Raw genomic sequence first — 24,947 nt, forward strand, 5'->3', positions numbered from 1 at the left:
CGCTCTTTCTTTTGCATGGCGTACACGCATTCTTTGGTGAGGAGAGGCAAGAAGTGGACGACTGATAATCGTAAAAGTAAGTAATCGAAGGCGACGCAGAGAGTTGTGCGATCCCCCCAATCGTCCGTGAGAATTAGGTGTGATGCTCAGTAGCAGTCGCTACCATCTGGTGATGCGAGGACAGAAGCGAGAGGGGCTTTATCACATTTCGTGTGCTTCGGGGCCTCTCGCCACTCACGCACCTCACTGCGTGAAGAGGGGGGAGGCAGCGGTGGAGAAGAGAGATAGGGAGGCTGGGAAGAGCGCGGCATCTTCTCTGAGTCTCTTCGCCTATCCAGGTCGTCAAAAAAGGGATAAGCAACGTTGGCTTTGGAGAGATATAGAAGCACATGCCCGCGCACGGTCACTTTGGCGTTTCCTCATGCCCTTCTCTTTCCTCATGCAGTTGGCGCACTGCTTCCTCTGACCCCCGAGAAGTCGCCAACGGTTTTTTTCTTTTACTCCTTCCTCCCTTCGCTTGCGTTCGTTGTCACTAAGGGATTTATGCACGTCTTTGCATGCCAGCGATGCCGTTGCACGTCGCCGTGTGCTTCTCATTTTTGTTCTTTGCATTCGCGTCTCATTGGTAAAGGATGCCGTCGTCCCCTGTATCCGGCTCTTTCGCGGTGTTCTGCTTTTCTGAGTGTGGTCTCGGGCCACTCTGTCAACGCTTCTGCATAGGTTTGCGCACGATGACAGCATTTTTTGCTGTCCGCCCGTGTCTTCTTTTTGCCCCTTCTCAGGACACCTTAGAGTACGTCAGCCTTACTTCTCTCCTTCCCTTTTACCTGCGCCCGTAGAGATTCACGATGGGTAGCCAGCGCAACGACTACACATGCTATGCTCATCGCCCCTTTTCTGGCTTCCTGTTATGGTCGTGTAGGGTGAGCCCACCTGACCTGGAGGACTAACCCACTCTCTCGACCGCCCCTTTCCCTTCGCGCGTTCCGTTCCAGCACCCCCACTCGCCCTCACCGCACACCCCTTTATTCTTCGCGCCTTTATTTCGCGGTACGTATACGTTCCATTCACACCTCTTGGAGATGGGGAGGTCGAATATGTTGGCGGACGGGCACACTGCTCTCAGTGCACGGCATCAGGGTGAAGTGCCCACTCTCTGCCTGTGTGCGGAAGAGAGGAGGAAGGGACGTGGAGGCCAGCCAGCCAGCCCCCCCTCCGCCCATCTCACCCACCCTGCCCCTGCTGCGTGCAGAAGCACTCCGAGTCGTGACAAGGCCAGGGCCCTGCCATGTAGAGGAATCTGAGCGAGGGAGCGGCGCCCATATGTGCGCTCAGGTCCTGGGCGTAGCTGCGTCGGAGTGCGCATGCGGCGGGCAACGCGCGTGTGCGGTCGACATGATGACCAGAGTGACAGCGCGACGACGGCGCACCGCACTGGCCTCTGACTGCCTCCCCTCCTCCCTGGCGGTGGTGGGAAACGTGAGGACCCCGCGAGGAGTGTGTGGTGTGGGCAGTGTGTGCGGCAGGGCGCCTCGCTGCGGTGGGTGCGTGGACCTGTGTCGATAGCGCATGTCTAGACGGCTGCCTCGCGGGACGCGATGAGACCTGTGGGGGCCGGAGAATCGAGTGTGGCAGGAGTGTAGACCTGTGTGTTGTACGGCGTGGAATGGGCCCGCGGGTGAAGTAGGAGGAAGGTTGGAGACGAGAGCACAAAGGTGAGGTGGTCGTGGTGCGCGTTGTTCATTTTTCGGATGCTGGTTGCCCTCTCTGTGTGTCTTTGTTCAACAGCTCCGGTGTGTGTGTGTGAAAGAGTTGCAGGGCCCGCCGATGTCCGACCGCTTTTTTGCATTGTTAATCTTCTCCAAAGCCGTTGTTCGTGTTGGCGTGTGTCAGTCGGCTGTGTTGCGGTGCTCGTAAGGTTAAGCCGAATGCCTTGTGTATTTCTTCCCCTGTCGTTTCCTTTGTTCGTCTGACCCTCTTACGTTACCTTTTCCTCTTCCCTCATCTCCGCCCCCCGTGCCGTCCCTCACTTCTCTGCTTTTGTGAATATTTCGCTTTCCGTCTTTTCTGTTTCGCGCTCTCTCTCTCTGCGCGCCTGAGTACAGTCGCTTCTGATCTACACACACACACACACGCACACTCTTCCATCTCGCACCGCCGTGCGCTTTCGCATAGAGTACGGGATGGCAAACGAGGAGCAGCCCAAGGGGAGCGTCACCAAGATGGGAAGGTAGCCGAAAAGGCGCAACATATCTAAGAGGTAAAAGAGGGGTTTGGTATGGTGTCTGTATTCTCTTCTTCTGTGTGTATGGGAGGAAGGGACCAAAGGGATGCGAAAAGGTGTTCTAAACGGCTCATCGCATGTTTTTTGTTGTTGCTGTTGACCCCCCTTCCCTTCCTCTCCCTTTCTGTGTGTGTGAGAAGTCGCACGTGCATGTGAGCGGCGTGCGTGTTACTGTCGCGGTTGCTTGTGTTGTGCTCAACCTCACCTTTCTGGTGATGGTTCATCTGTGCGCTTGTTGCTTTGTGGTGTGCACGCCCTATTTGGTGTCAGGATGCGTCTGTTTCGCTTTTCATTTTCTCTTTCGCCGTCGTCTTTGTTCTTTGCGATCGTTATGCCTTGCTGAGTTTGTCGTACGCGCGTGCCCGGGTAACGCATCTGTGTGTGGGTGCGTGCTCTCTCTATATTTCTATATGTCGAATTAGTTGTGGATCCTGTTAGGAGAAGAGCTACGAAGACCTTTACGAAGAACCACGTACCCCCTCCCCCTCCTGCCCCTACTCCCCCGTCTACACCCGAACACGTGTACGCACACACACCGAGGGATAGAGAGACGGCACACCGGCAGTGCGAGTGTAGGGGCAGTGCTGCCTGGAAGACAGCTCCATGCGTGCGTGCGGCATACACGATCTGCATGGAGCCGGTGGTCTCACCAAGAGGGGGGGTGAGCCTCTCTCTAATACAGCGACTGGCTCCGTCGCTATGCCAAGTGCCGACGGGTCTCCTTTGACTGTACGCATGTGCAACACCCCGCAGATGTTTCTGTAGGTTTTTGTAAGTGCTGTGGCAGTCCCTCTTGTTTGCTGTGGCTGATCATGGCTGCCGCGAGCGGATGAGGATATCTGCGCCACGCTCCTCTATGCCATGAAACGATTGCCTCGCGTAGTGGTTGGAGTCATTTGTTTTACTCACCGCACCCCATCCTCCCCTCTTCATTGACACCCAGACCTCAGATCGAAAATTATGCCCGTGGCTTCCACAAGGGCATCTAAGTTTTCGGCGGCACTGAACTTCACGAGCAACGACATCATTGGGCCTGGCGCATGTACGGCGGAGGAGAACAAAAGGGGCACTGCGGATGGGCAGCCTCAAGCGAAAGACAGAGCAGCGGGGAAAGAGGCCTGCGACTTGGCTTTAGCGGAAGAGTCGTTGCAATGTAAGGCTGCCAGCCTGCGCCGCAGCATCGAAGCGGACCTGATGCCGCGGCAGGAGAAGGTCGAGCGTGCTCTCCTACTTGGTCGTCGGCAACTCGCGGAGCTGCAGCACCTCTTGCCGAGTGTCGCCTTCCTCCGTTTCCGACAGAAGTGTGCGCTGTTGTGTGATCGTCTGCACTTCTGCGAAGAGCTTGTGGTGCAGGCGCTGCTGACAGACGCGGTAGGCCGTGCTGTGCGCAGTGGCGAGGTGACGGAGCCCCTCCGCTGGCGGAAGTCGAATCAGTGGCCGGTGCTAACAAATGTTTTGCAGCTGCAATTGCAATTGTACTTAGCCGACGGAAACGACGCTGCCGTTGCGGCAGTCACGCCAAGCCGGCTGAGCCACGAAACCAATGCAGTTCATCGACACTTGGCCGCATGCTGGGCAGAGCATCAAGAGCGCCTTTTCACCGACGACTTCCTCGGCTCCTATTACACCCTGAAGGACGTTGTGCATGGCTGGGGAAGTGGTTGGTATGCGCGGGTTTCATGTGCTGACAGAGAAGAGAGCGTCGGCCTCGAGGAGAGCAGTCGTGCCCCACATGACGTGCCCGGCGCACGCACTTGTCCTTTTCCCGTGTGGGCGAGTCTTTCTGATCTAAACCGCCTTCTGAGCTACTCGACACTGTGCCCGCGCCACCTCACTGAAGATGTGGTTCGGTCCCTAGAGACGCCGCTGTTGACGCACTTTTCGGACGTGTGGTACTATGTCGAGCACGTCATCAGTAGCAGAAGCCGGTAGGTGAAGCCGTCTGCGGTGTGGCCGGTATATTTGTGTCGCTCCTCGAGCATTTTGCTGGGGGCGTTCACGGACACCGCTACGAGCGTAACGACACACCCCCTCTCCTTTTCTGTTATTGGGGCGACCTCAGTTGTCCTGAGGGCATCTCGTTCACTAGAATGATGTGCCGCTCACTGTTGTACACTTAGCTCCGCCGGCGGTTCATCCGCTTGGCTCTTAGAACTTCCGCTACGCCTGTGATGTACACAAGCCACGTTATTCGTGTCAAATCTCCCGAAAGCATTTTGCCTCCCCCCTCCTCGCCACCGCCCCCCTCCCTCTCCCCACATCAGCTGTCTTTCATCCTCCACTCCAGTGGATGCGACGCATGCGCATATCTGTACTTGTGTGAACGATTGGCATGTGCGTGTGCGCTTTACTTCCTGGCACTTTACGAGTCGCAGGCCAAGTTGCGCGTGCATGTGAGTGTTGATCCTGCGATCGACTCCTACGAGACGCTGGTGCTCGAATCCAAATCGCATGGCGAGAGTGATGAGCATTCATCACGATTCAGGTGACGTCACCCCAAGGAGCTCGAGGCACTAGAGGGATCTTCAAAGACCGCTACGAAGGTCTCGCACTCGTGTAGAGCGATGTTGCGCACTCCAGGACAGGGGAGCATGGACGCGGGGCTACAATCGCTACATTGGCTGCCATTTCCTCGCTCCATCACCGCCTTACCCCTCTTACAGAAGAAAAAAAATGCGCTTCTGCTTTACCCCTATTCCCTCTTCTTTTGCCCTCTCTCCTCGCTCCCGCATCGCTGACGCCACACTTACTCCCTCGCTTGTGTATCTTTCGCGCACGGATCTGTGGCGAATGTGCATAGCGCGTTCGTCGCTTTACGTCACGTCGTATTACACCCCTGTTGGTGTCTGTCTGCACGGCGGTACCGTTTAGGGGCACGCTTAACACTTTTCGGTTGTGTCTCTCGAGCTTCCCTCTGCCCTATTGTTTATTTTGTGGAAGCGATGTCCGCCTCCGAGGCGCCGGGTCAAGGCGTGTTAGCTGCGAACATGTACAAGACGGCGGCGCAGCGTGCGTGGGTAGATGATGAGGACGTCGCAGTGGAGAAGGAGACGCCGGCGTTCTTGAAGGATAGTCATGTCACGCCGGCGTGGGCGTTCAGTGATATTACACGTGCAGAAAAAGAGGATGACTATGAGGATCAAAAAAGTGGCGTTTCAGCCCACAGGAACGCGGCCCAGGCGCTTGCGCGCAAACGCTTCCGCAGCGACGATTTGGACATGCTGCTCTCGCGCAAGGAGCCGCTTCTGTCATCGAAGCACGACCGACCACGCAGTGCTGTGCCCAAGGTGCTCTCGCTGCTGCCTTTGCCTCGCGACTCGGCGCGCACCATTCACTGGCATCGGAACGGGCAGCTGGCGGTCGTTGGCGGCAATCAACACATTTACCTCTTCCACGCCGCCGGCGGCTTCGTGGAGCAGCTCTCCAAGGTGCATATAAACAAACGAGTGGAAACGACGGCGCTCTCTGACAATGGCGAGGAGGTGCTCATCGCTGCGCATGAAGCGTATGTGCCGCAGCTGCTAAACATAGCCACAGAGCAGTTGCTTTCTCTGGCGTTCTTGGATACCCGCGATACTGCCGTGCATCGAAACGGCCGTCGCGACAATACACGAAGCGAGCTCTTTGTCTCGAAGCTAGTCTGCCGGCCAAACGATCCCGGGAGTCGCGGTGTGGCAATGGCGCGCGGTTCGTCGGTGACGCTCGCCTCCCTCTCCTCGGGTAGTGTTCTTAGCCATATCACCACCGACACGGCAGTGATGGATCTTGCCTTTTTCTCCTCGACAGAACTGGCCATCGCCACCAAGAACAAAGTTCTTCTCTACGATGTACGCAAGCTCAGCCGCCTCACCCAAGAACTCACCGACGAGGCGGTGCTGGATATCACCACGTGCGGCTTCTCGGGCTCCGGATCGGCCGGCGGGTGTGCGCGGGCCATGGCAATCGGCTCTGCTAGTGGAGTGGTGAGCGTCTACGACAGCACAGCGCTGCGCTCCGCCGCAGCCCCTGCGACTTTGGGGACGGCAGGCGCGCGCCCAAAGCTTCTCCGTGAGTTGAAGCAGCTGGTGACGCCCATCTCATGTCTGTGCTTTGGTACAAACAGCCAGGGCGACTCCGTACTAGCGTTCGCGACGCGAGGGCAGAAGGGCGGATTCCGCCTCGCCCAGCTTCCCGATCTACACGTGCTGCCGTCCTTTCCAGCCGTCTCGACACGGCACGGCTTTGTCCAGAGTATGACCATCGCGCCCACAGTCCCCATCCTCTCTGTTGGTGAGCGCCAAAAGGTGACAAACTACGCGCTGTAGTGGGGAGTAGGGGCGAGAGGTGAGATGCTGGATGCCGAAGGAGAACGGCAAATCGTTGGGTGTTGGTGATTCTATCGGCAAGGAGTCGTGGTGGTTAGTGGCGTGGGAAGCAGGACATCTTGGAATGGGAGAGAGTGGAGATGGTCATGGAGGGAACTGCTTCTGTTTCTTTCTCTCGAGCATGCCAGCGCGCCATCGCCGTTCACCATGTGCCCGCATCGTTCACGGCTCTCGGTGAATCGCACTGAGCGAACGGCTCAAAGGCGGACGCTCATCTTTCGTTAGGCGTTCCTGGTACACGAGGAGTAGACACCTCTTCCGCATGCTCTTCAGCTGTTGTCGTCCGTTGACGGAGGTGAGAAGTCAATGAGCCTCACGGCCGAATAGTGGGTGGGCTTGTCCACCAGAGTGCGTTTTCAGTACCTTTAAGAAGCAAAGCGGCTCCTTCGCCTGGACAGACGAGGGCCGTGTGTCACGAAGAAGGCCGACTTCATAAGAGCTAATGTGCAGCAATAGTGTCGTGGTTCGTGTAATCTATCATTAAACCCACAAGACGGACAAAAGAGAGGAGTGGTGGTGTGGGGAGGGAGGGAAGGAAAGGCTTTGTGGAAAGACAACACGAACGTCTCAGTGTTCCGAGAAGAGGTGCGGTAAGACTAAGTGGAGGGAGTCTTCGGAGTCGAGGAGGTGATGCGCGTCTGCGAGACGCGCGACGTTGCCCGTGTCACCTGTGTGAGGATGAAGCAAATGGCGCCTCCCCCCTCACCCGCGCCGCTAAGCACTCGTTTAGGGCGCCTGCGTGGCCATCTGTACGCCTCCCGTGCACTTCGCCCGCTGCGGCAGGGAAATTACCACGGGTGAATAAGCAAAAAGAAAATGGTACCCGCGCAGAGACACACAGGCAAACAGCGCTCGATTGAGCTTCGGAACGCTATCATCATCCACTGCTTTTCCTTTTCTGAGCCTTTACGGCGCATCATACGTTGAGCCCTTCCTCTCCCTCCCCACCCCCGTCCTTTTCCCCACCCGCGCACATTCCATACTTTCTGGCGCACTCCTGCAGTGCAGAGGGCTGCGGGCCTCCATCCACAATTTCAGCGTTCCCTGCCAAATAGTGTGGCCAATCAATGCGCAGGAGGCTTTCAACTCGTCGATGAACCAGCGCGGAGGGCTCTTTCTCTGGCCGTACGTCTCTCCCCCATTCCTATTTAAGCGTTTTCTGCCTCAACAGTCCCGGTAAGATGGGGAACGGAAGCCGCCGCCCCATTTGTGGCGCGGCCTCTCTGCAGTTCTTCCTTGCTTCGCCCATGCTCTCCCTTTTACCTGCTCGCTACGAGCGCTTCGCGTGCAGGACTTTGTTTCTGCCGTTGATGCTGCATGGGTGCCGCTCCTCTCTTCCGCTATCACCATTTTCCTCCGGCTCTTCGTGCGCGCCGCACGGCGTTTCCTTCGCCCTCTACAGACTTTCTGCCGGCCCCAATCTGTCCTGATGTTCTCGCTCGCATACTTATGTTCCCGTATCTTTCCGATCTTTTCTCGCCTTGTGCGCTCTTTTTTTTTATGCGTGCACTGCCTCCATTTACGTCTCAGGTTTCAAGCTCGAGGGGCGTCATCAAACACAGGTTCTGTCGAGCCGCTTTTCCCTCTCGCTCTCACTTCGAGTCTGTCGTGATAAGCGACAAGACACTCTGAGCGCACTACTGACTTGGACGCCGGTTAGGCTTCGCTTGGTGCGCCTCCTCGTCGCTGTGGCGCACACCGACGCAGCGAGCCGACAGGTCTGGCCTCAAGGCCCTCTTCCTAGAGTTTCTGTACGTGGCAGGTTTCTCTCTCTCTCTGTCCTCCTCTTAGTGCCGCTGCATGTCTGCGACACCTTGTCGGGATGACGTGGCAGCAGTCGCGTCGCTAACGAAGGCAGCAGCGCCAAAGAAGAGCACTGTGGACTACATCCCCAGCAAGCTGAGCTACGACACAGTCATTCCTGTTTACATTCTTGCCGATCGCAGCGACTTCATCGAAAAGTGCAAACCCTACGACATCATTGATGGGCCGAATCCCCTCAATGAGCCGGATGCGGTGGATGCTGCCGCGTCGCGGGGGCAGGCTGTTCTTGTGTTGCCTGCGCCGCAGGTGATCAAGTCAGAGCGGGCCTCAGGGCTCAGCACCCGGAGAAGCAGCCGCGCGGCGCTGAAAGCGGAGAAGGCGTACTCCGTGAAGCGCGAAAACGGCGACGAAGGGCAGGACGTGACTGGTGTCCTTTTCGCACGACCCTCACGAAGCGGATGGTCGAAGGAGCGTCTCCAGGCGGGGAGGCCGTATCAGTTAGTACGCTCAGACGATATGGAGACGCATGTGCGCTATGTCCTGGACGACGTCGACTACGATTGGTGCGAGTGCCAGCACGTTGCTCCCGAGAACCTCCAGCGAGGCATGACATACCTTGAGTGGGCCTACGCCTCATCGCTTCTCAAGGCAGCGATGCCGCACACTGCGAACCCTCCAGACAAGTCGGCGGCCCCCTGTGCCTGTGCGTTCACCACACCTGCTGAAGGCTTCCACTCGTCGAGTATTTTTACTATGTGGCACGAAGGCGCCACCACGATAGGCAACAAGAAGCGCGCGGCCTCGAGTCAGCAGAACGGAAAAGCAAAAACACTTGACGAGGATGCCGCCGTCTGCTTGTGCGCGTTGTGCTCGAAGCCGGTGCATCTGCTGGCGTCACAGCTGCGTTCCAGTGCTGTGGGAGCAAGTGCAGGCGGCGCTACCTCTATACGCGAAGGACGAGCCAGAGCAACGCGTTCGGCTGGAGCCTCGTCGTCACTGACGCGTGCGTCCGGCGGCGCAACGCTTGGCGGCGTTCGTTCTCGGCGCGTGTCCGCTCTGAATCCTTCATTGCTCGGGCGGTCCACCAAGAGATCATTTACCAATGGCTTCGCGGAGGCCTCGCTTCCTTTGGACGGCCTTCATAGCGAAGGGCTCCGCTGCAGTGACTGCGGTGTTGTCGCGCATTTGCGCTGCTGGTTCTTCTCAGAGCTGCCAAAGCTGCCTGAGGCATGGACGTGCGACGGCTGCACCATTTACGCCCGGCACCGAAAGCGAAGCGCTCGCTTGTGCTGCATGTGCGGTCGCGCCGGTGGCGTGCTTCTGCCTTACGTTTCTTTCCCACTAAGGGATGACGGTGCCGCTGCCGATCCTCAATTTTCGCCCACGTCCACGTCGGCCGGCCTTTCAGCGTCGATGGGTGCGCTTTCAGATGTGGTCTGCCATGCAGTGTGCGCCTTGAGCATGCCGGAGCTGACCGTGCATCACCAGAACACGGTGCTACGCCGGAACGGGCTCATAGATATGCAGGCGCGCCCGTACGTGTACGCGCGTCGTCGAGTCGGCAAGGACAAGTACGGCATGAATTGCGAGTTTTGCCAGCGCGGGAGTGGCCGATGTGTACAGTGCGCGCACCCGCACTGCTTCGAGGCAATGCATGCGTCCTGCGCTGCTGAGGCACACACCGCCGATTTTCAAGTCGAGTCGCCCTTCTTTCCAAACGCTTTCTTTCCCAGCGGCGCGAGCGCCAGCGCGCCCGTTTCGGGCTTCTTGTCGGCGGGCAACACCGAACCTGTTGGGCCAGCCAGCTCAGTAGGCAGCTACCCAAGAAGCGTCGCCACATGGACTAGCTGCTCTCCTTACTGTAGGAAGCACTACGGCTACTCTGTGCGTAACTCGGCTGGTTCTGCCGCGTTAGCGCAGAAGGCGGAGGCGGAGGCGCTAGCGCTAGACTTGACCGGGCTACTCACTGGCAGCGATGGTGCTACGTCGCCGATGGTGCGCAAGCGCGGACGTGGACGGCCCCCGACAGCGTTGGTGAGGCAGCGAGAACTGGAGCGTGACCTCATTTCCAAGCTTCGCGCCTACTGGCTGGAACGCCGAGAGCAGCGCCGCCAGTCCTCTGCGCAGCTTGCCAGCGAAATAAACGCGCGCCTGCGGCCGGTTGTCGAGGCATCGCTGCGGCCGGAGATCGTCAAGATTTCAGCGGAGAAGGTGCGACTCTCACACTTTCTCAGTCTTGTGCCCGAGTGGCAGGGGCAGCTCGTCGCCATCGTCGAAGGCGAGCTTCCGGTGCCTGACGAAGAGTACGACGACGTGCAGACGTATCGCAAAGTGGCCCACACACGACGGTCTGGAAACACCCGCAGCTTATACGGCAAAATGTGCGAATGTGCAGTACAACTGGACTTGGTGTGTCAGGTAGCGGAGGCGATGAAGGAGCAATGCAGACTACGGCGTTCGGTCATCGAGCAGGAGCTTGCTGCACTGCGAATACTCAGCGGATGGCGGTAGGAGGTGCGTTTTCGAGATCGTACACGATCGCATAGTTCTCTGTGGAGCCGGCGGCGGCGGCGCCTTCTTCAAAGCGGCGTGCCCATTGCAAGTGATATAGCGGCGCAGAGCCTGCGCTACTCCCGTGGCGGTGGTGGCAAGGACTCATGTGTTTCTTCTTGCCTGACAGGTCTGCTTAAGCCCCCGTGGGTACGTGCATGCGTTTCACTCTTGTCGACCATCTGTGTAGCCCACAGCAACCCACCGAGTCTATGCTTGGAAACTAGGCGCTGCTGCACATAGGAGCGAGGTTGAGTGTGTGTGTGTGGGGGGTACCCACGGGCTGGCAGGAGGAGTCTTGAGCTTAGCGGGGGATGCTGCCGGCATCCTGCACTTTCGGAAGGCATGGAAACGAAAAGCTGAGGGGACGAAGAGGCAGCCGAATCACGTATTTCAGCCTCTTGCCGGGCCTCGGCAGTGAGCGCTGATGCTTTCTTGTGGAGCCGCGCACCAAACGAGTTAATCGCATCGATAACAGTCGTGCGCCTTCTCCTGACAGGTATCACGCAGCCGATGTGGGCAGTGTCGAAGAAACGGAACCGACAGACGCATATACTTCCGCAGCGATACACCCAATAAAATTTGATCTCCGCTTGCCTCCACCCTTTTTTTTGCTGTTGATGCATGTATGCTTGGCAGAGCTTTCTAGGATAGCGCCGGTGCACTGGCATGCTCGCGCGCGCGCACATACATACACAGAGCGTGAGACACTCTTACCATACATAGAGCGATTTTTTCCACCGTATTTTTTTTCTTTTATCGGCAACTCGTGGCCGCCACCCATACACATCGATTCGAGCGGGCTCTTTTTTTTTGGAGTTGTTCATGCAGGAGAAAAGCCCTTTACGCGCCGCACACGAATATGCGTATACATAAAGAAGCCGAGAAGAGCAAACGCTGCTTCTGAGGCTCTCTCGACTATACTGATGTGTGCGTGTGTGTGAATGCGTGCGTGACTGTGTGAGCTCTCCAACAGCCTTCTCCGTGTCGCCTCTGCGGTTTTTTGCACCGCCTTTTCCCCAACCTCCTTTCCCTCTTTTCCCTGCCTAAAAGAAGCGAAATGCGCGTACGAACGTACCACAAACACTCTGTCCAGCGCAACAGCCCTGCACTGCAGGGCCTCCTAACCCTGCATGCGATCTTCTCCATCTTGTATTCTGCACCCATCTGGTTCACCTACCTCGGCATCCGCTTGCATCGGGACAGCGTGACGGAGCAGCAGCGCACATGGATCCCCTCCCTGTATGTCATTTGGTTCTGCACAGAGCTGGTTCGGCTCTATCTCGGACGTCTGGCGAATAAGCATACACTCTTTGGCGAGCTCATTGCGTTTCTGGTGATCACCGTTGTCCCTCAGCTCTTGCTCCTCTGTGTCCTCCTGGGCGTCCTGCCCGAGCTCAACGATTTGGAGTTTGGCGTGTGTGTCACACAGATTCTGCTGCTCGCGTTGGAGTGGCTCGCGGCGGTGCAGCTGTGGTGGCGGGTGGCGCGTCACAACATTGTGGACTTCTATGTCTCCCTTGGCTCTCCCTACGGCTGAGCTGCAGAGGAGCACTTCGTGTGAAGGAGTGACCGCGCACTTCTTCACTGAGCGCCATCTCGCCCGTGCCGGTTGATCCGGTACACAAGAAGGCGAAGCGGGCCACGGGCGGCGCTGATGCGCGAGAGATGTGCTCGGCCATGATTCTCTCGGCGCTCTTTTCGTCGTCGTCGTCATCCTGCTTCGTGCCGCCTTCTGTCCACGCCGCCGTTGCGGGAACAACAAAAAAGACGCAGGCCCTGTCTCCCCTTCCTCTCTTCACACACAGCCCACAAGCACGTTGTCTGCCGCGAAAGGGCTCATTTTTCACACTGGAGAGGGTTTGTGACGGGCAAACGCAGACGAAGAAGAACAGAGGGCACACACACACACAAAATAAAAAGACGAGAGCGAGGTCGACGACCGCCAACGTCGCTCAGCAACTTTCAAGAAGTGCGGCGACTGTCGCGGCAGTGGCGTGCAGGCTGGAACATTGGATCAAGAATCCCAGGCTCACTGTGAGGCGGACGGCCAGGCCGCAAAGCAACTCGCCAGCAAGAGGCATTCCTTTCTCACGCTCGCTTTCCCTGATGTTTCTCCTCCCACCGGTGCCGACTGCGCCCCCGTCTTTCTGTGTTCGTTCACCTCACACGGCCGTTCGCCTCAGAAGCACGCTGACTTTTCTCTTTCCCCTATATTGCTGTAAAATCTTACGTTGTCTGAGGGACAGACAGACGGTATCCCTCATCAGTGGGCATCTATGTTGCCAGTCTTGGATCTCACCAGCCCCGCTCAGGACACCCGTCTCCGATTCGAAGCCCACAACGTCCTCGCACTCTTTCCATCAAGATGGACATTTCGTATCAGCTGTGGTCACTGGTGGAGCAGGCACGGCGCTCATCGACCACACGGTCAGGGCGCACTCGTCCCGCTCGCCGCAAACGGACCGCAGAGGAGGAGCAGGCAACTGAGTCTCTGCTGACAACCTCTAAAGCGCTTGACGACACCGCTGTGGTGGCCATCTGCCGCGCCACGGCTAACATTGCAGCTGTGCTGGCCGCTCTTGACGCAGCGACGCTTAGCTCGACGGCGCACCTGCAGAGCAGCCTTCTACTTTCGGATGCAGAGCTGCTTTCCGTGAGCAGCTCGCTTAAGGCATTCACAGAAACCCTCAACAAGGTCGCTGCATTGACGACCACGCAATCTGGGCGCGGTCGCTCTGACGGCGTGTCTTCAAGCGCCGAGGGCAGCGATGACGGCTTCGAGAGCCTGTCGGTGGGCAAACCCGCCCTGCAGCGGGCTCAGGCTGGAAGTGGTGTCGCTGCGCACCTTCGGCAGGCTGTCTCGATTCTCGAGCAGCGCATCGCCGCGAAGCGCCTTCAAGTCGCCCTTGCGAAGGAAGAACTGGCCTTATACAAGACGGAGATGTTCTTGTACGGTCACTGTGGTATGCTCTCCTGCTCCGACGACGAGGCTGCAGAGCTCGCCCGCTACATGGAGACGGTGCGCAAGGATGTCGTTTCCCGGGGTCAGCGTGGCGCCATAGCAGGGGATTCCGTAGGAGCCGGTGAGTTGTTCGATGATGCTGGCGCGCAGCAGCGGCGTCATCACTCGGTGGCGAAGCTGCAACCATCCATGCCAGGCTTTGGCACCACGTTCCGTGTAGTTGACGGCATGGTGCAGCGGGCCGCGGAAACTTTCAAGGTAGCTGGCAGCCATGCGGACGCGGCCTTGCAGGTCGCGCTGACCGGTCGCCACTCGGCGGCGCGCGAGCTGCTGCACGTTGGCACTGCCTCCGTCGCTGAAATGCTCATGATGGGTACCGGATCCGGCGGCGGCAGCCGCTCTAAGCTCTCGAGGCCACCCGCTGAACGGTGCCTGTCAACTTCAGGTGTAGGCGCGCCTCCGCTGCCTACACTTCAGCCTTACCAGCTGACAGAGGACGAAGAAGCGCGACTGCAAGAGCAGAATCGGGCGCTTCTGCAGGCTCAGCATGAGGCATCGGCGCAGGATGCCAAGGCAGTTGAGGCATCGGTCAGAGAGCTGTCACAGCTGACCTCGCTGATGAGTGAGCAGGTGGTACAGCAAAATGAGCAGTTTTCGGTGCTGTTCAAAAACACGGAAACGGCGCAGGCGCATCTCCAAAAGGCCGTGGAGGAAGTGCAGAAGCCCCTGGGTGTTTTTTGGAATCCAACGCGGCAGCTTGTGGCGGCTCTTTTGATGTGCACGGCCGTCCTCCTGACTGCGAACTGGGCCTCACGGTGAGGGAGCCATCAGACGGGCACGGAGGTAGCAAGCGGAAATCTCATGGCACCACCAAACATAAGGGAGGGGGGCCTCTGCATGTATCGTGTCTTCGTGCCGCCTCCAACGTGCAAACCAGCGGAAAGGGAGGAGGGGGCTGTGCCTCTTACCCTCCCCACCTCCCCCCATGCGTTTGAGGCGTAGGGATTCATGGCGGCATTGTCCAAGGAACAGAGGATTACATATCCTGCTCACGAGCCAATCAAGGAGAGCGTCGTGTGTGTGTGCTCGTGAGCAGATGAGGCCAGAATGGTAGAGACCAAGAAAACCTATAGCGCCACTTGGGCAGAGGAGCTCGTGCTGAGCATGTCTGTCGCCGTCTCACCTCTTCTGTGGGCCACCACGATACGCCTGAGAGAGGCGCGCGCATGTGCCCTGACGACTCCGTGCATCGCATCCTTCTTTTCACGCGCTTGGCTGCGCTACCGCCACCTGGGCGGCAATGGCTCCCAGAAAAAAAAGTAGCCCACAGCACTTTTTCTTTCCATTGTGGTCTTCTCCGGTGCACATTTCGCTTCCGGTCTCTGCCATCACCTTCTTTGGGTGCTCGCGGCATGGTTGTTTTTCGAGGTGGCCGAATCCCCTTGAACGCTTCTTCTCCGTCTTCCCACCATGGCGCGCCGCCGTTTGTGCTGCCTCGAAGTGTGCTCACGCCTCCTCTCTGCACAGTTACGGTTGAAGGGCAACAGGGTCGATTCAACCTTCACAGACACACCCTCGCAACGAGACGCGCAAACTAACACATCCCCAATAAACGAGGATACGCTGCCGCCGAAGGGGGTGCGGCCACCGGCTTCGACATGCTCTGTGACGCCGCTTCTCGGTGCATGCTGCCCTACCAACGCAAAGCCCTAGCGCAGGTTAGGCGCATAGGACTAGGTGGACGGCAGCAGGCGCCCACAGCAGCCTCTATCCTTTCTGTGTACAATCTTCGCTGTTATGCCTGTGGGCCGACAAGTATCGGCGATCACGCCACTGCATCTCTGGTCTCGCCTCCGAGCCAGAAGCTGGGCAGCAATTCCGCCTCGTCGAAGCCGAAAGGCAGCCGCTTTATGCGCACGGTTGGCAACGCGATTGATTCCGTAACGTCGACGGCCGATGATGAGAGCGGCTCCCTTTTGCAGGAAGACAATCGAGGAGGGTGGGATGCTCTCCACGCGAGACTGTCGGCTCCACGCGACTTGCTCTCTGCCGCCGCCGTAACAGCGTATCTGCAGCGTCTCCAAAGCCTTTTGCGGCAAAAATACCATCCCGTCACTTGCGCCTGTGCCGTGCATGAGCTTGGGAAGATTGTGCTGCCGTCACTGAAGGACATCGACAGTGTTACTGTGCTACTGCTGCTACAGACGTTGCGCATGGCGGACGCAGACAGAAGCATGCCTCTTCTCCAAGATGCAGCCGCGTGGATGAACTTGTACGCAGCGAAGCTGTCCCTTCCGCAGGCGACAACCGCGATTGAACTGCTGCTTCACTTCGACTGCCCAGTGGCGTCCGAGCTCGCCGTCACGGTGGCCCAGTGCACCCAACGGAGCACCCTTTTATCGCTCTCGGTAGCGCGCACCGTACCGATTCTAACGGCGCTGTTGCGAGTTCTCACGTACGGCCGAAACAGCAAGCGTGCGCTGCAGTCCTTGGTGCAACTTGAGCAGGAAAGCCAAGGTGATATAATAGTCGCCGAGGGGTTGCGCGACGCGTGCATGGGCGGCGAATTCTTTTCTGTGTCGCCTGTGAATCTGGCACAACTCCTGCGCACATTGTGGACGTTCAAGCGAGAAAACCGAGCCCTCTACAACACAGAGGCTGCCACCGAATGGCGGTCTCTAGAGGAGGCTGTGTGCCATATCCTTGCCAAACAAGAGAAGCGCGTCGAGGCGCCGCTCGCTGAGGTCATCGCCGTCATGGCGGACCTTGTTCAGTGGAAGAAGGAGCGCAGTGTCTCTGATGTCAGAGAAATTCGCGTCAACAATGCTCAGGAGGAGCTGTTTACTGCGCTTCTCGAGAGACTGAAGGCGACTACGGCGCGCTTGCTCAGCATCTCCTCTGAGTCCACCTTCACTTGTTCAATCTTTCCAGAACTGTGGGCGATGAGTGATGTATCAGCGGTATGGTTCCAATGCTCAGCCTCCGAAGCAGCGCACCGGTCGTCTAGTGGTTCTCTCCTCGTTGCAGGCAACGAGGACGGAAGTGACGGCACCGGCGCCTTCCTGACTGTGCTACAGGCTCTCCAGTCCGCTCTCTTGGACGCTGTCAGTGCACGCTGCAGTGCAGAACCACACAATGCGGCCGCCTTGCAGGTCGCTGGGTTTATATGCAGTGAGTCAGTGGTGTCGTGGATGACCAGCGCCCAGCGAGCATCGGATGAGTCTGTGACGCACGTGACGAGTGATGACCCCTCGCCAATGCTGCCCGATCTCTCATCTCTGGTGCCTAAAAAGATGCTGCAGAGCCTTATCGACGGGGTTTCGGCTGAGCAGGCGGCTGATAACATCACGTGGACGCCGCAGATGGTTCGCGCAGCGGTTATTACGTTGGGTAACAGCAGAGAGGCCGCACACCGTACGCAGGCGCTGGAGCTGGCGCGGAAGTGGTACCGACAGCTGCAGGTACGCTCCCAGGCTGGCGAGCGGCTTCAGCCGATGGAGCTGCTGGCATTTTTTATACCGACGCTGCTGCGGGAAGAGCGGAAGGGTGTGGCAGAGGCAGTGAAAGCGTCCCTGTCGAGGTGGAGTGTCTCCGAGGTGCTGTTTTTCTTTTCCGAAATCGCAATGCACGGCGGCCGAGCAGGTGGGGTTGAGAGCATGACGGTTCTCCGTGACTCGGGCAAGCTGCTGTGCACGTACGCCGCGAAGGCCTCCGCGTCGCAGCTCGTGGGGCTGGTGGAGTGTTACGGGCTGGCGCAGGTGCGGAGTGACGACTTCTGTGAAGCGGTAGCTACGCGAGTTTCGGAGCTGTTGCGAACCACCGTCGCAGATACGTCGCGGGAAAAGGTGTATTTGTCTACATTAGGACCCCCTACTGTGTCCGACGGTGGGGCCGAATCTTTCACTGCGGGACACGCGCAAGCGGCTCAGGCTGACGCTGCTGCTGCGAGCGGCTCACCACCTGCGGCTGCCTACTCTCCTGGTGTGAGCATCGCGCAGCTCGCACGACTACTCCGCTCTCTTGCACTGATGGAGACGCGTCAGAGGACGCCCTTCGTTGACGCGGTGGAGTGTATTATGCGGGCTGCCGATGCCGACCAAGGCACCGCGGAGCAGATCACGCAACTCATCGCGGCCTACGCAAAGATGCTTATCTGGAGTTACCCAGTCCTTCGAGCGCTGTCGGAGAGACTCCTGCGAATCTGTACGTCAGAAGTAACACTGTCGCACCTCACTACTGCGCAGCTGGCGCTGCTCCGCATGGATGTTACGCTGCCTTCCGTTACTGGTCGCTGGTATAAGCGGCTTTCGGAAGCCTACAAGCCAGCCGGTGACACGTCCCGCGACTGTGCCGCCGGCCCCGTCACCCTAAACGACTCAGTGGTGCACTTTTCTATCATCGCGCGCCTACGCGGTCACCCTTCGGACACGCCTCTGGACGAATCTGTGGTGGAGGTGCTGGTGGAGCGCATCCTTGCCCGCGCAGATGCTCTGAAGATGGACGAGATGGCAGAGGTGCTGCTGTCTCTTGCGCGACTCGGCAAAGGGGACTCGGCCGCATTTCAAAGCCTCACAGTCCGGACTCTTGGAATGGTACCCAAGGCACCCCCACGGTTGATGGCGCACGTGGTGGAGGCGTACGCGCTCGCTGGCCGTGGCGATGATACGGAGCTCTTCACGCTCGTTGCCGATCGTACTGTTGCGATGCGCCACGAGATGGCGTCGGTCACTATTGCCGGTATCCTCGCCTCCTTTGCGAAGGCGGGAGTGCGCAACGACAGACTTTTCATTGAGGTCATTCCGCGCGTACGTCACGTTGCGACCTATGGGACTCCACGGGATGTGGTGAACGTGGTGACCGCCTACGCCACCGTGAACCTGTGGCACTACAAACTCTTTGCCCGCCTCGCTGATCGCGCCGTTCAGCTCCGCGCCGACTTTCGAACACCTGAAATGGTATCCCTACTCAAGGCGTACGCTACGGTTCAGATGCGCTACGAGCGTCTCTTCGTGGAATTCGCGCCGCGCATTCAGACCCTCGTCCACCTTCTCTGCCCGTCAGACCTCGCGAGCATCATGTCCAGCTACGCGCAGCTCGACATCCGGTGCCCGCCGGTGTGGAAGGCGACCGCTGCCCAAGCCATGGACGTCGCGCAAAGCTTCACCTTGGACGACGCTAAAATCCTTCTCGAAGCCTACGCAGCCCAGTCTTTCTTTCATCAAGAGTGCGTCGATGCGTTGACCAAGCGCTTCCCCGAGCTGGCGGGCATTTCACGGGGCTCGCCCGAGACCGCGGCTGGCGGCAGCGAGAGTGCTTCCAGCGCCTCTGAGGAGTACAAGAGCGAGGACCGCGGTCAGAATGAATCCCTGGAGGGCTGATGTGTCGAGGAAAGTCGACGCCGGTGCGGTTGCAGCAATGGTGCTGCGATGAAGTAGCCCTCCACCCTTTACAGGCACGGCACCGACGGACACGAGGGAAAACAAAGTTTGCCATAGAGCCTCACTCTCGACACCTAGAGGATATCTCTCAGCACTCCCTGTCCCTGACAATTATGGCGGACGGGCACACTGCTCTCAGTGCACGGCATCAGGGTGAAGTGCCCACTCTCTGCCTGTGTGCGGAAGAGAGGAGGAAGGGACGTGGAGGCCAGCCAGCCAGCCCCCCCTCCGCCCATCTCACCCACCCTGCCCCTGCTGCGTGCAGAAGCACTCCGAGTCGTGACAAGGCCAGGGCCCTGCCATGTAGAGGAATCTGAGCGAGGGAGCGGCGCCCATATGTGCGCTCAGGTCCTGGGCGTAGCTGCGTCGGAGTGCGCATGCGGCGGGCAACGCGCGTGTGCGGTCGACATGATGACCAGAGTGACAGCGCGACGACGGCGCACCGCACTGGCCTCTGACTGCCTCCCCTCCTCCCTGGCGGTGGTGGGAAACGTGAGGACCCCGCGAGGAGTGTGTGGTGTGGGCAGTGTGTGCGGCAGGGCGCCTCGCTGCGGTGGGTGCGTGGACTTGTGTCGATAGCGCATGTCTAGACGGCTGCCTCGCGGGACGCGATGAGACCTGTGGGGGCCGGAGAATCGAGTGTGGCAGGAGTGTAGACCTGTGTGTTGTACGGCGTGGAATGGGCCCGCGGTTGAAGAGAGGCGGTCCGAGTTGTTCATCTCACTGTCACTATCATCTCAGTGCCGGCCGCTTTTGCGTAGTCTGGTCTCTTCTGCAGCCCGCGCTGCGAGCGGGTGCTCGTTGAAATGGAGACGGGTGCACATGTGAAGAGATGGATGCGCTCTGTGGTTGCGACGACGGGGGCGTTTGGCCGATGTGTGCACAGGGAGGAGGCGCCTGGGGGTGTGCAAGGTTGTTGGCTGACATGTGTCCGTTGAGTGAGTGTGTGCAGGGCCTGCTACGTGCTGGTTATGCAGCTTCCGAACGCAGTTTTCGGTCGTTACTAGGTTTATAAGATTCATGTGTTGAAAAAAAGGGACAAACGGGGGAGGGCATTGAGCAAAATCTGTGAGGGCGCCCTGGTTGACCAGAGCACACGCGACTTGGAAAGGCGGCGGGGAAAGTCGGCCCGAACCCGCTTTGGAAAGGGGGCATTTTCGCGATATAAAATTCACGTGCGTAGCTCCCTGCCGGTGTTCTTCGACGACAGGTACAGAGGCGTTTCCAGCGGTGATTTTTGTTGCGTCACTTCATCACGCTGTGACTTAGCCCCTCCCCCACACACATACACATACACACCCTCGTTCCGCATCTGCACTCCTGCTTCTCTCCATGGAAGCACCAGCGCATCTCACAGATGGGCCGCTTTCGCGTTTTTGGCGAGAGAAAAAAAACGAAGTAAAAGGCACGAAAAACGGGGCGCACGTCATGTGGCGCCTCACCAAGCCGTTTTCCAATGTTTCCCCTCTGCCCCCTCCTCCGACGATGCCCTTTACCACTGTCGTATGGGGCTTTACAACGTGGCGCGTTTTCCTCTTTTTGTGTGTGTGTATGTGGCATCTTTCTGCAGGTCACCACTGCGCTCACGTTTTTCGGTGGACACTGAAATCCTTCCGGTGCTGACGGTCTGCGGTGCGTGCCGTCGCTGCCAGCCTTGTCCTTTGTGTAGGCTCTACTTCCCACCATTTTTTTTGATTTCGCCTCTCTCTATCGACGCTCGACTTCTCAGGCAACATGGATGCTTACTCCTCTCCTTCCACCTTCTTAGCGTTCAGCGCACTCCGCAACAGGGAAACACAAGGCCGCCAGCGGAGCGCAGCACTGTTTAGGGCAAATGGCACGCATCGAGAGAAACGTCATGAAGTCTTTCCATGCAGGCGGCTCACGCTGCGTAGCGTAGTCGTGGGGACAAAGATGAAGAGGGGTGACGGCGGCAGAAAGAGCTCCTCCTGTTTTTCCATTCGCTTGTGCAAGTGAGACGTACAAAAAAATGTCTGCGGGCATCCTCCCTTTCATCTTTGTCGTACGCAAGCCTCATCCTCGGCACGTCCCGCCCTTTCCCTCGCGCGCACCGGCGTCGTGCCCCAGCGTAGAATTCGTCTCCTCATGTCGGCGCTTATCCTCGCTCTCTTTTTGCTGGCCTACCTATGACGCCGCCGGCCCGAGTATTCGACTCAGAAGGGAGGTCACTGAGGGTCGCTGGCGCCATGGGAAACCCTGGCAGCATCGCTGCTCAACAGGCACGCAAGGAGGGCGCGGGGTCTCTCTCTGGGCACAATGGGGATAGACGGTCGAACAGGCAGGGGAAAGCTAGTGAGCTGACGAGCATCCCTGGCTCATGGCGCCTCCACCGACTCAGCTGGGCCTCGGCGCGATGCTCATTAGCCAGACCGCAAGCGAACGGCACTGCGCAGGATGTGCTATCCCATGAGCGGACAGGCGGCGCCGCTGCGTTTCGTAGCATTCCTTAGCGTAGGCGATGCAGAAGAGATGCCGATGAGAGTAACTAAAGCGTGCCAGCCGCTTCCTTCCCTTCTTGAGCGGTTTTTCCTTTAGGTGCATCGAGTCCAGCTTCCCGCGAAGTGGGGCTGTTGGGCTCATAGGATGCCAAAGGGGAGTCCTCCAGACGGAAACGCGGGCCACCTTGCAGCTGAAAGGCGTGCGGCACGGCGAATGCGTACTTCACCTGCCCGCGTGTCTCTCGCTCTCAAGGCCTTTATTCTTTCGACGTGGAAAAGCGCACCCCTTTTCACGAGTGCGCCCATCGCTGGAATGTTTAGCGAGCTGTGCAGGTGCCAACGGCAAACGCCGAGTAGCACCAAATAGGAGAGGAGTGCGGTGGTGGGGAACATTCAATGCCGGCCTCCCTCCCGCTCCTGTTGCCCTCCCTGGAGGGATGCGACTCACTTCTCGCATTTGTTTGCGCCTCCTCTCTAATCCACAGCGCACACGCTTCGCATAGGGCTTCCATCCTATCCGGCAAAGCGGCTTCTCGGTCTCTCCACACACAGCCTTCGGCGCTCATTTTCGCTACATAAAACAGACGCTTGACGCGAAGTGAACCCCACGACAGAGGAGGCAAAGAGCTGAGAAGCGTTTGATTTTGAACCGCAAACGCACACAGAGTGAATTCTTTCTTTTTCCTCTTTTCTCTCTCTCTGTCTGTGAGTGTGTGCGCCTGTGTCTACTCACCCATCGGCATGGAATCAGAGGAACACATCAATATCCAGGATTCGGGGGCGCAGTTTGTCGTTTAGAAAGCGGGCCGCACCATTTGCAGTCTGGGCTGGATGCCCTCTTCTTCCTCTACCCCTCTCCCCCTGAAAAAAAAAGACGCAAGGTTGCGCTGACCGAGTGAAGCTAAATCGATTAGACACCTCTGCCCCTTCCCCATCTCCTCGCTGCTGGCTAAATATATCTATAGCAATCCATGCATGTGTTTGTGCGCGTCTTACCATCCCTCCCCCTTCCGCTTGACTCACTCACTCGTGCGCTGTACATCAGAGGGCATCTTTTTTTTTACTCCGTGCACACATATCGTTTGGTTGAAAAAAAAACGCACGCACTCCTTCTCTTGCACGTAAATGTCATGCCCACCCTTACAAAAAATTTCCCTCGTCTCGGGGAATAAGGGGAAGCTGGCGGAGGTGCAGCGCTTCCTCGCTCACGTGCATGTCATTGTAGAGGCGGTGAAAGTGGATATACCGGAGCCGCAAAACTCATCGGTGGAAAAAATCAGCTGGGAGAAGGCGGTGGAGGCGTACCGCCTCGTGAACAGCATCCCTACCGGCGCGCCGCTGCGAGACGGAGGCGCACCGGTGCTCGTAGACGACACCTCGCTCGAGCTTGACGCTCTCGGCGGGCTGCCTGGGCCCTACATCAAGTGGTTTGTCGAGCGTGTGGGAGCGGAGGGTCTACTGAAGATGGTGAAGGGCTTCGCAGCACCTGGTGAGGAAGACTCGACCGCAGCGGCGCCCGCTCACCGCCGCGCCAACGCGGTGTGCGTCTTATCGTTCTGCCACGGCGTCGACGAGGCCACCGGCCAACCGATGGTGGAGCAGTTCCGTGGCGTGTGCCGTGGCGCGCTGGCCGCGGCCCCTCGAGGTGGCCAGGGCTTTGGGTGGGATTCGATCTTTGCAATCGAGGCGCAGGAACCGGCATATTCAAAGACCTTTGCGGAGATGTCCGATAATGAAAAGAACGTCCTCTCTCACCGCGCCATGGCGCTGGAGAAGCTCGTCCAGTACTTGGAGACTCACGGGGCAGTGCCCCGAAAGGACAAGTCCAGCGCTGGCTAAACAACTCGTAATAGGAACGCCTGTTGAAATGACCGAACGCATCGAAAAAGAGCGGGCGGTATTCTAGGCGCGGATCGGATGAGTGAGGGTTTCTTCATAGAAATGTCAATCATACCCTTTTCACGAGGCTTTCGGTGAAAACCGCTGCCTGTTTTTTGAGCACGTTGCCGAAGCTGGCATCGACTGAGAGAGGCCCATGGCCACACCTCAAGCGCTTCCGAAGCGAGCGTCCATTGGCACATGGCTCCTGCACAATGGCGAAACGTATCACAGCGAGCCTGCGTGCATCTGGTCGGCGGCTAACTTTTCTTGAACCATGCCGCTGCTGATCCTGGGCTTCACTCTTCTTTTCTTCCCTTTTCTCCGCCATCTATGCATTCTTTCACAAAGCGTTTGCCATTCATAACAGGCATCTCATCTCGCCCTCGCCCAAGGGCCGCGTACTCTCCTGGCCAAGCTCGACACCCGTGTACAGTGCCCCTTCCTTTTTCTCTGTTGTGCGGAGTCGCATAGAAAGGTGTTGCTGTTTTTTTTTTTCAACGTTTCCGATTTTATTTTTGAGTGAGTGGAAGCGGAGAAGTCATTCACTTCGTATCGCTTTCACTGTCACTCGCTCTGTTGTTATCGCTCTCTCTTTCACTTGGACGTCGCTGCCCAACCTCTCGCTCTGTTTACGACGTCCACAATCGCCGGTACTGCTCGCCCACAGCCCATTGCCTCGCCCCATCTTCTACTCAACTTTTCCTCTGCACTTGTGCAGTCTATTGTGCCCTTGTCGTTCTCCCCGCGCTCTGCAGCCTTCGTGCAAACGTTTAGAGGACGATGAAAAACGTTTCTCAGGCGGCACGCCGTACGTATTTCTCTATTTGTCTGCGTCAACGTCAGCGCTCTACTCGTTCTTCTCTTAACGTCTCTTCCTTGGGTTCCTGATGACAAGGGCACACTGCTCTCAGTGCACGGCATCAGGGTGAAGTGCCCACTCTCTGCCTGTGTGCGGAAGAGAGGAGGAAGGGACGTGGAGGCCAGCCAGCCAGCCCCCCCTCCGCCCATCTCACCCACCCTGCCCCTGCTGCGTGCAGAAGCACTCCGAGTCGTGACAAGGCCAGGGCCCTGCCATGTAGAGGAATCTGAGCGAGGGAGCGGCGCCCATATGTGCGCTCAGGTCCTGGGCGTAGCTGCGTCGGAGTGCGCATGCGGCGGGCAACGCGCGTGTGCGGTCGACATGATGACCAGAGTGACAGCGCGACGACGGCGCACCGCACTGGCCTCTGACTGCCTCCCCTC

At 58.3% G+C, this 24,947-nt stretch overlaps 7 protein-coding genes across 7 annotated transcripts; all 7 read left to right on the plus strand.

Moving 5' to 3' along the window:
• Positions 1-3,244: 3,244 nt before the first annotated feature.
• On the plus strand, positions 3,245-4,216 carry LSCM1_00488 (uncharacterized protein; the record flags this gene model as incomplete). Its single annotated transcript, XM_067318138.1, has 1 exon — positions 3,245-4,216. One exon carries the CDS (start codon positions 3,245-3,247, stop codon positions 4,214-4,216), a length of 972 nt encoding a protein of 323 aa, XP_067174243.1.
• Positions 4,217-5,226: 1,010 nt separating this feature from the next.
• LSCM1_00489 (uncharacterized protein) lies at positions 5,227-6,588 on the plus strand (the record flags this gene model as incomplete). Its single annotated transcript, XM_067318139.1, has 1 exon — positions 5,227-6,588. One exon carries the CDS (start codon positions 5,227-5,229, stop codon positions 6,586-6,588), a length of 1,362 nt encoding a protein of 453 aa, XP_067174244.1.
• A 1,860-nt stretch (positions 6,589-8,448) lies between these two features.
• Positions 8,449-10,923, plus strand: LSCM1_00490 (uncharacterized protein; the record flags this gene model as incomplete). The annotated part of the gene is made up of 1 exon (XM_067318140.1): positions 8,449-10,923. The coding sequence occupies one exon, from the start codon at positions 8,449-8,451 to the stop codon at positions 10,921-10,923; it is 2,475 nt and encodes an 824-aa protein (XP_067174245.1).
• A 1,099-nt stretch (positions 10,924-12,022) lies between these two features.
• On the plus strand, positions 12,023-12,502 carry LSCM1_00491 (uncharacterized protein; the record flags this gene model as incomplete). The annotated part of the gene is made up of 1 exon (XM_067318141.1): positions 12,023-12,502. One exon carries the CDS (start codon positions 12,023-12,025, stop codon positions 12,500-12,502), a length of 480 nt encoding a protein of 159 aa, XP_067174246.1.
• Positions 12,503-13,330: 828 nt separating this feature from the next.
• On the plus strand, positions 13,331-14,746 carry LSCM1_00492 (uncharacterized protein; the record flags this gene model as incomplete). The annotated part of the gene is made up of 1 exon (XM_067318142.1): positions 13,331-14,746. One exon carries the CDS (start codon positions 13,331-13,333, stop codon positions 14,744-14,746), a length of 1,416 nt encoding a protein of 471 aa, XP_067174247.1.
• An 839-nt stretch (positions 14,747-15,585) lies between these two features.
• LSCM1_00493 (uncharacterized protein) lies at positions 15,586-19,305 on the plus strand (the record flags this gene model as incomplete). Its single annotated transcript, XM_067318143.1, has 1 exon — positions 15,586-19,305. One exon carries the CDS (start codon positions 15,586-15,588, stop codon positions 19,303-19,305), a length of 3,720 nt encoding a protein of 1,239 aa, XP_067174248.1.
• Positions 19,306-22,949: 3,644 nt separating this feature from the next.
• On the plus strand, positions 22,950-23,663 carry LSCM1_00494 (uncharacterized protein; the record flags this gene model as incomplete). Its single annotated transcript, XM_067318144.1, has 1 exon — positions 22,950-23,663. The coding sequence occupies one exon, from the start codon at positions 22,950-22,952 to the stop codon at positions 23,661-23,663; it is 714 nt and encodes a 237-aa protein (XP_067174249.1).
• Between the last annotated feature and the right edge of the window lie 1,284 nt (positions 23,664-24,947).

The sequence above is a fragment of the Leishmania martiniquensis genome, chromosome 36 (assembly GCF_017916325.1).
Source record: "Leishmania martiniquensis isolate LSCM1 chromosome 36, whole genome shotgun sequence".
Taxonomy (NCBI): domain Eukaryota; phylum Euglenozoa; class Kinetoplastea; order Trypanosomatida; family Trypanosomatidae; genus Leishmania; species Leishmania martiniquensis.